Source organism: Panthera pardus, unplaced genomic scaffold, assembly GCF_024362965.1.
Source record: "Panthera pardus isolate Hobbes unplaced genomic scaffold, ASM2436296v1 HiC_scaffold_22, whole genome shotgun sequence".
Classification (NCBI taxonomy): Eukaryota; Metazoa; Chordata; class Mammalia; order Carnivora; family Felidae; genus Panthera; species Panthera pardus.
Window position 1 is genome coordinate 87053257 of NW_026526788.1, and position 10043 is coordinate 87063299.

At 52.3% G+C, this 10043-nt stretch overlaps 1 protein-coding gene across 1 annotated transcript; it reads left to right on the forward strand.

Moving 5' to 3' along the window:
* The first annotated feature begins 212 nt into the window (after positions 1-212).
* CYP2E1 (cytochrome P450 family 2 subfamily E member 1) lies at positions 213-10043 on the forward strand. The gene is made up of 9 exons (XM_019432301.2): positions 213-437; positions 1376-1535; positions 4537-4686; positions 5110-5270; positions 5700-5876; positions 6899-7040; positions 7291-7478; positions 7911-8052; positions 8920-10043. Exons 1-9 carry the CDS (start codon positions 261-263, stop codon positions 9108-9110), a joined length of 1488 nt encoding a protein of 495 aa, XP_019287846.2. The 5' UTR covers positions 213-260; the 3' UTR covers positions 9111-10043.

The following is a 10043-nucleotide window of genomic DNA, read 5'->3' on the forward strand; positions in this document are numbered from 1 at the left end:
CAGATGCCAGCATTCAGTGTTGACAGACCCTGGGGATCATAAAGTGGGTACTGGGATGGAGCTTCTTGGATGCAACTGCTACAGGAATCAGCCTTTGAAATGATGGCCAACAGTAGTTAATTATAAATTAATATCTTGAGCCCAAGGAAAAGGAAGGTGGCATTGGTTGGATGGTTACCCTCCTTCCTGAGGGTGTGTTATAAAAGCTTTGGTTTTTTTCCAGATCATTCTCACAAGTCAGTAGTGACCCCAAAGTCACCATGGCTGCCCTGGGCATCACAGTTGCCCTGTTGGTGTGGATGGCCACCCTAATGCTTATCTCTGTCTGGAAGCAGATCTACAGCAGCTGGAAACTACCCCCTGGCCCTTTCCCACTGCCCATTATTGGGAATCTTCTCCAGTTGGATTTCAAGAATGTTCCCAAATCTTTAACCAAGGTAGGAAAAATATCATTGATTTGGGGGAGGAGAATTCACGGATTAGACATAATATGTGTGCACTCAATTAATTGTCAGACAGGTTGCTATTCAATACAAGCCTGTTATGAATGAACTGACTGAACAGTAGTATCCAAGAGTGACATTAAAAATATTTAGCTGGTGGTACAGCATGGGCGTGGAGCCCTTGAGTGGGCATTGGCCATGGTCATCCCCAGAGGCCTCTGCTTGAGCCCAGTGTTAACTGCTCTGTCACTGGATGTCTTGGTGAGGCCAGTGTGGCTGGGGTTGCTGCTGCTGTTTGCCACTGCAAAGCACAGAGAAGCCATATATTCATACCAGGTGCACACTGTAGATGCCAGACAACAGGGTGAATAGTGGTCAACCTGTGTGGCACCTCCACCTACAGTTGTTGTGAACAGTGAATGAGCTAAAGAATCTAAAAACTGAATGAGTTGCTAAATCTGTTACATGAGTTCATAAAAGAATGCCCAAGAGCCTAGTGTTTGCAATAGGGAGATGTTGACAGTGGTTTGTGCACCATGGAGGACGGACTTGTGGAGGTCAGGACAGTGCTGGCTCAGGGTCCTCCAGTAGCACCCTGGGGTCCAGGACTTAGACTGGGGATAGCAGACAGTGGGGGTGATGGCACAGATGTGGTCAAAGGGGCCACAGGGGAGGAGCAGGAGTCAGCCCACCAAGTTAACTGTGTTCAGGCACATGTGTCCAGGTGCCTAGGTGTGCTGGAACCTCCCTCCCTGCAGAAGAAAGCCTCTGTGGGGAGAGTCTTTCCAAACTGGGCTGGACAAAGACTGTCTTTTCCCAGATCCCTCTGTCTTCTCTTGGTGAATAACAATTTTGGGGGTCAGTTTAAAGCCTGTCCGACTTCTTCCATAAGTTCCCAGTGGCCTCACTTATCTGCTTGCTGGTCTCTGCAGTTGGCAGAGCGGTACGGGCCTGTGTTCACCTTGTACCTGGGCTCCCAGCGCACTGTGGTTCTGCATGGCTATAAGGCAGTGAAGGAAGTCCTGCTCGACTACAAGAATGAATTTTCTGGCAGAGGAGAAATCTATGCCTTTGCGGCACACAAGGAAAAAGGTGAGCCCCACTTCTCAGAGCACCCCCATGGTGGGGGACCAGCCAGGTCCTGAAATACCAGTGATGACAGCCACATAGTAAATAGTACAAGATAGAAAGGTAAAGAGACCCTCGGACAATTCAGGTGCTCATCACATACTGTATTGAAAGCTACCATGACAGACTTGCTCTAGAAAAGGTAGGACCGCAAGCACCCACGCACTGGTGAGCAGGACAGATGTGTGCTTGCAGAGAAATGCCACAAAGGAAAATGCCTCCAGCAGTTGAGCTGTGCCTTCCTCCTGCACACGTTGTAGCCTCCCGGGTGTAGCCTCAGTCCAGAGAGCCTCCACTCACAGCCCCACCTGCTCCTGGGTGTCGAGGCTCCACCCTCCAAGGTCCCTCACCTAAGATGAGGCACTGACACCACGGAGCAATCTGCTGGTCTGTGGGGCTTAGCTCAGCTGCGGTTCGAATTCTCCAATGAGGAGGCCTCTGACACCCCACCTGGGGTGTTCTTAGACCAGGAAGGGTGCTGAGCGCACCCCAGCTCACAAAGGGACCTCCACATGATCCTGTCTTGCCAGCCTCACCTCTCTTTCTTCAGCAGCCCATGTCTCCAGCGCCCTGGGTTCCCCGTATCTAGAACAAACGCTGTCACCTCCTGTTGGGGTCTGGGGACCTGCCTGATTTTTATCTGAGTGATGTCCAGACTGTTGACTCCAATCCCCACTTCCTGTGTCTCCTGGGACATCCTGGAGATCATGGGGGCACCTGCTCACATCCCTGTGAGCTCCCTGCCTGCCCCTGCTTGCTCCTCTGGACTCGCGTGCTTATTCCTTTCTACTTGCTCACTGTCATTTTAGTGAGATTCTAAAGCAGATTAGAAATGAAGCCATGTCCCATCTACCCTACAAAACCCTGCAGGCCCTAGTTTCTCCTGGCTTAGCTTTGGTGACAAACCTCTAGAAAACCTGTATCCATTTTATGTAGAAATTTCAAATCAATGTGCTTCCTGTTGTGTGCGCTGTTCTCATGGTGCTGTCCCCTTATTCCTTTATACATTCCCAAGGTCATACCCTGTCACTATCAGTGGCATTTGACTTTCTCTCTTGGATGTTGTGGATTTTGCTTCTTTGGGGTTGTCAAAAGCAAAGTTAACTAGTCAGTGTTTGTCATTAACACCACAGGAGCTTTGCTGCCCCACGAGAACAGCAGTTGTGGGTCAAGGAGCTCTGTCTAGCTCCAGGGAGACCTTATCTGCCACCCCTGGTCCAAGTCATGGGTCCCTGAATGCAGCCAGGCCAGGGCCACTTCCCATTCCATGGGCTGGACTCAAAGGGGGCTTCATCCCCTCCTGATAGTGGCTCCTAAGTCATATTTTCACATGTACCATGTGGCCCAGGCTCTGTACATGGCACACATCTGGTTCCCCAGGGATAACAACGCAAATGTTAATTATCAGCATAATAGTGAGCACAAGGTGTATGTTAATTAAAAAAATTTTTTTTTTTCATTTCAGTAAATGTTTATAAACCTGTGATGGAGAATTGTTATTGTATCCATTTCAGCCTGTTTTGGACCCCAAAGTCTTGGCTCCTCTGGAATCTCTCCTTCTGTCTATCTCTGTCTTTGTCTCTGTCTCCGTCTCTCTGTACCATTTAAAACAAAATTTTTTAACGTTTATCTATTACTGAGAGACAAAGAGACACAGAGCATGAGCAGGGGTAGAGAGAGGGGAGGCACAGAAACTGAAGTAGGCCCCACGCTCTGAGCTGTCAGCACAGAGCCTGACGTGGGGCTGGAACTCACGAACTGTGAGATCATGACCTGAGCCAAAGGTGGTCGCCTAACCAACTGAGCCACCCAGGTGCACCTCTCTCTGCCATTTTAAAATTATCTACCTCCTTGACTGTCTGTCCTCAGTTGCCATGTCAGAGCCATTGGCTGGGGGAGGGGGCAAGGGGATGTCCACTGGGCACTCCCTCTTCCTGCTTTCTCTGCCAGCTTCTTTGGTCCTCAGGACTGGGGACCCAGCTCACAGCTCTGTCATCTGGCCTCCTGAACACACATACTCTGGTCCCCTCACTTGTCTGCCCTGCATCCTGGGTCAGCGAGTCTGCTGCTGCCACTGGAAGGTTGAGGCTGCCCTCCCCCTGAGGCTGTCAGTGGTCCCACAGACACGTGGGAGTGTGGTCACGTGTGCCCTGAGTTCCCTCTGGGCTCTGAGCTGTGTCCCTGGTATCTACCCAGCAGCCTCTGCAGCGTCCAGCAGGGATCGAGAGCTCAGCATGCACAGACTTGATCCCAGGACCCCCAAACTCCATCCCAGCTGTGTTTTTAACCAAATCTAACCCTAATGTCTAAGTAGGGCCTTGGGTGCCGTGCACTCTCTGTGCACCCACACCTAGTAGGGGGCCATGCTGTCTGTCAGTCCACCTGTCCTTCCCCACCTCATGCTTCCCTGCAAGGTGGAACTGAGACCCTCAGTCTGGTCTGTGCTTCGTCATCTCACTCCTCCCTGTCCCTCCCGTGCAGCCACACTTCCTTCTAGAACATACCTTGCCTTGGCCTTCCTCAGATCTCTTCCCTCCAAGGGGAACATGAGTGAGGTCTTCCCAGATCCAATGGTGGGCAGAGTCTGGGAGCTGAGTGACAGCTCAGGTTTTAGTGAGGACACTTTCTGAGAAGCCACAAAGCTGCAAGTTAAGGTATTTGCAGTGTGGAGGTTAAAAATCAGTGGAAACAGGACAGCTTCTTGGGAATTTTGTGAACAGAGGGAAAAGGGGTGGGGGCTCGTCTTGCTGTGCAGCTGAGGCTCTGTGTCCCCTGGGGAGGTCTCCAGGCAAAGTGGAAGGAGAAGGCACACTGATGGTAAGAAGGGCGCCCCTGGGAGGGGACATGCAGTAGGGAAAGGAGCAGTGGGGAGTAGCCGAGAAGGCTTCTCCGAAGCTGGGCAGCCTGGGCTGTCACCCTGCCTTCGGCATGTATTGTGACTGGGTGCTTGTCCCCTCTGCCCTAGGAATTACGTTCAACAATGGGCCGAGCTGGAAGGACACCCGGCGCCTGTCTCTGAGCATCCTCCGGGACTATGGCATGGGGAAGCTTGCCAATGAGGAGCGGATCCAGAGGGAGGTGCCCTTCCTGATGGAGGCATTCCGGAAGACCCAGGGTGTGTGTGGGCCAGGTCCTTGTGTGCACTGCCTGGGGCGGGGCGCAGGGGCTGGATTGGTGCGCACTGCCTGGGGCAGGGGAGGGGGTCAGGGCCAGGTTGTCAGGCTCACTGAGTGGGGCTGGGGGGGGGGCAGGGCTGGGTCCTCGTGCGCACTGCCTGGGCGGGTTGTTGGGCCCCAGAGTCATCAGCAGCCGCTGGCCCCGACAGGGTGGCGTTACCCTCAGGACCCTCTGGCAGCTAGGGGTCCTCTCCACCTCAGGTGGAGCAAGGGCGCCAAAAAGAAGGGGGCCCCCAGTAGCTCTCACAAGGCTTTCAGAGTTTGGGCTGTGTTCAGGGCCACTGCTCCCAGGTGCTGGAAAGCCTTAGTGGGGGGGGGGTAGGTTGGGGTGTAGGGTCCCTGACAGCTCACCTGTGGTCCAGGACAGCCCTTCGACCCCACCTTTGTTCTGGGCTACGCCCCCTGCAACGTCATCTCGGACATCCTCTTCCACAAGCGCTTTGACTACACGGACCAAACCGGGCTGAGGATACAGAAGCTGTTCAACGAGAACTTCCACCTGCTCAGCACCAGCTGGCTCCAAGTGAGCCCCCCCCACCCCCTAGTCTGCACCTGCCCTCTGAGTTTGGCACAGGACGAGGTGGGGGTTGGGGGATGGGCGGGGGCCCCAGGCGCTTGCGCCTGGATGTTGCTTCTGGAGACCTCCCCGAGGCCCCAAGTTCCCCTCGCTGACCATGGGACACCTACGGTATTACACTTTAAAACAGTACCACACTAACACGTGACTTCACACACCCGAAGTTGTGGCACCAAAAAGTTACTGCGAGCCAAAATGTTCTAAATAACACAGCTTGATGGCCATCAATTCAAGTTGGAAAAGTTTTTAGCCCAGGACACAAAACCATGTTGCATTTGCAAGAAAGAATAGTAAGATAACTCTCTCTCTGTCTGTCTCTCTCCCTCTCTGTCTCTCTGTATCTCTCTGTCTCTCTCTCTGTCTCTCTCCCCCTAGTTATATAACATTTTCCCAAGCTATATGCGCTACCTGCCTGGAAACCATAGAAAAGTAATAAAAAATGTGTATGAAATAAAAAGTTATGCTGCAGCAAGAGTGAAGGAGCACGAGGAGTCGCTGGACCCCAACTGCCCCCGGGACTTCACCGACAGCCTGCTCCTGGAGATGCGGAAGGTACTGCAGACGCCGCGAGTAGGGAAGCTCTTCTGCTCCTTGCTAGGGGCTGAGACTGCTGGGGGGCGGGGCGACTTGGCTGCAACCCACACTGCCTCCACTGGGCATGGGTGCTTCTGGCTCTACACCACTCTGGCTTCGTATGACTACCACACCTGCTCCCACGGGTGTGGAGATAGGGCCAGCCTGCCTGGCTGGCCTCAAACACCATAGGAGGTCTGCAGTGCTGGCCAGCAAGAGGGGTTTCTTGGGAGAGCCATCAGTGGCTGTGGGGCTGGTGTGTGGGCCCTTCCTGTGGCCCCCTCCAGGCTGTACTTCGTAACCATTTCTGACTTTGATGACTGTGTCTCACTTGCTGTGAAGGCCTCCACAGTCCTCCTTAGCACATAACCCCCAAATTGTACATGAGTTCAAGGGTTTCCAAGCCTCGCCAGCATTACCTACCTGAAGGCCCTCCAGGCCCCCTAGGCCCCCCACTGAGATGGTGATGTTTCTCCTCCCTCCTTTGACGTCTCTTGGGGCTCTAGAACAGCATGTGAATTCTGGAACTATTTCCCTGGAAGCTGATCTATCACTGGGGTCCTCACTGCCCCACCCTGGTGTCTCGCTTCTTGGTGACTTCCTGCCTCCTGGGAATCAATGGTGCTGACTGTGGGCTTGGAGAAGGCCAAGAGCAACCCCTGTGACTCTTGGGTTGTTAGCAGAGGCCCCACAGTTCAGCTCTGGGCTGCTGGAGGTCACGGCTCCGCACGGGGGAGAGCCTTACTCCCCAGGACAGCCCTCAGCTCTGTGGAAAAAGCACAAGACTCAGCACCCTGGGCAAGGGGCACAATATTGCCAATGGCCAGTTTTGTGGGAGCCTTGGTGCTGCTAACTGTGCGGTGGAGACGATCACGTTTCCACGGGATAGCCTCACACATACCTGCCTCCTTCCCTGGGAGCTGGCAGGCTTGTCAGGCTCTTTTCTCATCCACCTGAAGACACCCTCTTATAGAGTCCCTGGCTGTCTCTAATATCTGCAGGAAAGATACACCAAAGAGCCTTGGTTCACCTTTGACAACATTGCTGTCACCGTAGCTGACCTGTTTTTTGCGGGTACAGAGACCACCAGCACCACTCTGAGATATGGGCTCCTGATTCTCATGAAATACCCAGAGATCGAAGGTATGCCAAGTAGTGGGCAAAGATTTCAGGGCCATGCAGCTGGATTAACTGGATTAGCTATGATCAGCTAGAGGCTAACATGCGAGAAGCTTAAACAGACTCACAGAGCTTGGTCGTCTTGGCACTTGTGGTGCCCAGGATGCCCTGGAGCACTGCTGACAGTGCTCCATAAGCATCTGCCAGATGGGTGGGGGCATGGGTGCTGAGCCAGCCTGGAGTCGATCCCTTACATCTGTTCATGTTGTGGCAGAGAAACTGCATGAAGAAATCGACAGGGTGATTGGGCCAAGCCGAATCCCTGCCTTCAAGGACCGGTTAGAGATGCCTTATATGGATGCCGTGGTGCATGAGATTCAGCGATTCATCGACCTCTTGCCCTCCAACCTGCCCCATGAAGCAATCCAGGACACAATGTTCAGAGGATACGTCATCCCCAAGGTCAGATGTGAGCCTGGCGTGCACACGCTGAGCACCACCCTGCCAGCACATCAGCCAGCCTCCAAAGGGCGGGATCCTTCGGGCGGACATGGCTGAATGGTGGGGGCCGGGCCAGCATTCCCACCTGCAGAGTGCTGCTTCCCAGAAGTCCTCACATGGGCCTGGTGACCAAGAAATGGAGAAAATCTGGAAAGGGGACCCTGGGACAGTGCCTCGGGTTTGTGGTATTTCCCCACCCAGAAACCAACAATGGTATAATCTTGCCCAGGGCTCCTCCTCTGATGAGATTACAGCTCTTGTCACCATTTACACTTGACTCCTGACTGCCTTCCATATAGTCCTTAAGCAAACAACTTCCCCACCTGAAGGTCCCAGTAGGAAGCTCATGTTCTATTAACTTGATGGACTGACACAGGCCTTTGCTCCTTCTAGGGTACAGTCGTGGTCCCAACGCTGGACTCCCTCTTGTTTGACAACCAAGAGTTCCCTGATCCAGAGAAGTTTATGCCAGAGCACTTTCTGAATGAAAGTGGAAAGTTCAAATATAGTGATTATTTCAAGGTATTTTCTGCAGGTAAGAAGAGTGCAGACGTAGCCCCTTCCCCGGGGAGCTGTCCTGGTTTTTGCTCTCTGCCGAGGCCATGCACCTTCACTGGGCCTGCCTTCTGGCCACATGTCCCAGATGTGTCTGTCCCTGGTTTGTGCTCTTTGCCGTGGCCATGCACTTGCACCAGGGCCTGGCTTCTGGTCACAACATGTCCCAGAGGTGTCTGTCCTTGTTCACAGAGCCCAAATGACATTCTCTTACTGGAGGTCCTGGGAATGAGATGATTTATTATTTCTGCAAAGCAGATACTTCATTCAGTGCTGAAACCCTTATGTATTTAATAGGACTTAGTGAACGTCTTTCAAAACTCTAGTACCTAATTCTCCATAATTTTAAACAAGCGTTAATAAGCAAAATCTAATGTTTGATTACCTGGACTCATCATGGGACAATTTGGCCCTCTCTTGGGCCCCGGCCTCATTCTCCAGGGTCTTTCCCTAGGGGTTGGTGGGAGGGAAGATCATATAACCAGCTCAGTAACACCCAGCGTTAGAGTGTTTGGCTTCCAGCTGTGGCCCCGCTTCTTTCCTGTAGGATGTCAGGGTGAGCACTGGACAGACATCTCTCTCCCAACCTAACGTATGCTTATGCTGCTGAGTCCTGGTGACGGAAGCTGTATGAAGGCTGGTCCCGGAATATGTCTATCACAGATATTCTTATACTGAAATGTGTTGTGTGCTTCCTTTCAACAGGCAGAGAGGGGGTCAGTTTTGCTTTAGGGTGACAGTTTAGCCACAACTCCTCCCCCCGACCCCCTCTGCTGCCTCACCTGTAGCAGTGCTGCTGTGTCTTGAGGCTGCCTCGGAGTCTCAGCAGCACTGTTGTCACTTGCAGGAAAGCGGGTGTGTGTTGGAGAAGGCCTGGCTCGCATGGAGTTGTTCCTGTTCTTGTCCGCCATTTTGCAGCACTTTAACCTGAAGCCTCTCGTTGACCCCAAGGATATCGATCTCAGTCCCAGCACAATTGGGTTTGCCAAAATCCCACCCCGTTACAAGCTCTGTGTCATTCCCCGTTCGGGTGTGTGAGGCACACATGCCCTGAAGACCCCTGTCCTAGGCTCTTTGATGCAAGCCTGGAGTCTTCCTGCTCTCCCAAATCCCCTTGGATGCCTCCAGGAGGACTCTCCCCACACGGTCTCATCAAGGGCAGTCAGGGCTTCACGGGGAATAAATTGGCTCAGAGATGCCGCTTTCCAGAGTCACATTCATCAGACAGAATTTGACAGCCAAGTCCAAAACAGATCGTGTAAGACTAATTAAACAAATTGAAACAATCGTTGACCTAGTTGAATCTATATTCGAGTCCCTGGAAACAAGGGTGAGTGAGACCATTGTAGTGTAAACACCTCTTCTGGGAAAGCAGAGCTACCCAGTCACCAGGGTTCACACAAAGCAATACAAATGCTATTGTGTACTTTGAAAAGGGGGAAGTAATATACCTTTGAAGGCCTGTTAGCCACGTCTAAAATATATCCCCTACCATCTGTCCCTAGGACATGAAGGTATCCCTCTGGACTCACTTGTCAGCATCCTTCTGGGCTATATTTTAAGATTAAAATATGACTGAAAAGTCAACATAGACATCTGTTATCATCTCTTAATGTTAAAATGTGACTTTGTACCTGGAAGAAAAAACTCTAGGCACATGGGGACCTTGCATGAAATGAGGCAGAAATGAGGAAATCATTAATCAGCTCAGTGCATTAAACAATGTTGTGAAACAGAAGAGGAATTTGGAACAAGAGCTTTTTGCCCCCACCCCACTGACACACACCAAAGGTCCCTTTGTGCTCAACCATCAGGCCCTGACTGACTGTCTGTGGGTGTGCTAGAAGCCCCTCCACGAAATAGAGGATGAGGGCTGCACAGGGTGGGTGTGCCGAGCCTTTGGAACACCGTGTGGCACATAGAAATCCTGCCTAAGTGTTCCTGAATAAAACGAGTAATGTTTCAAAGCCA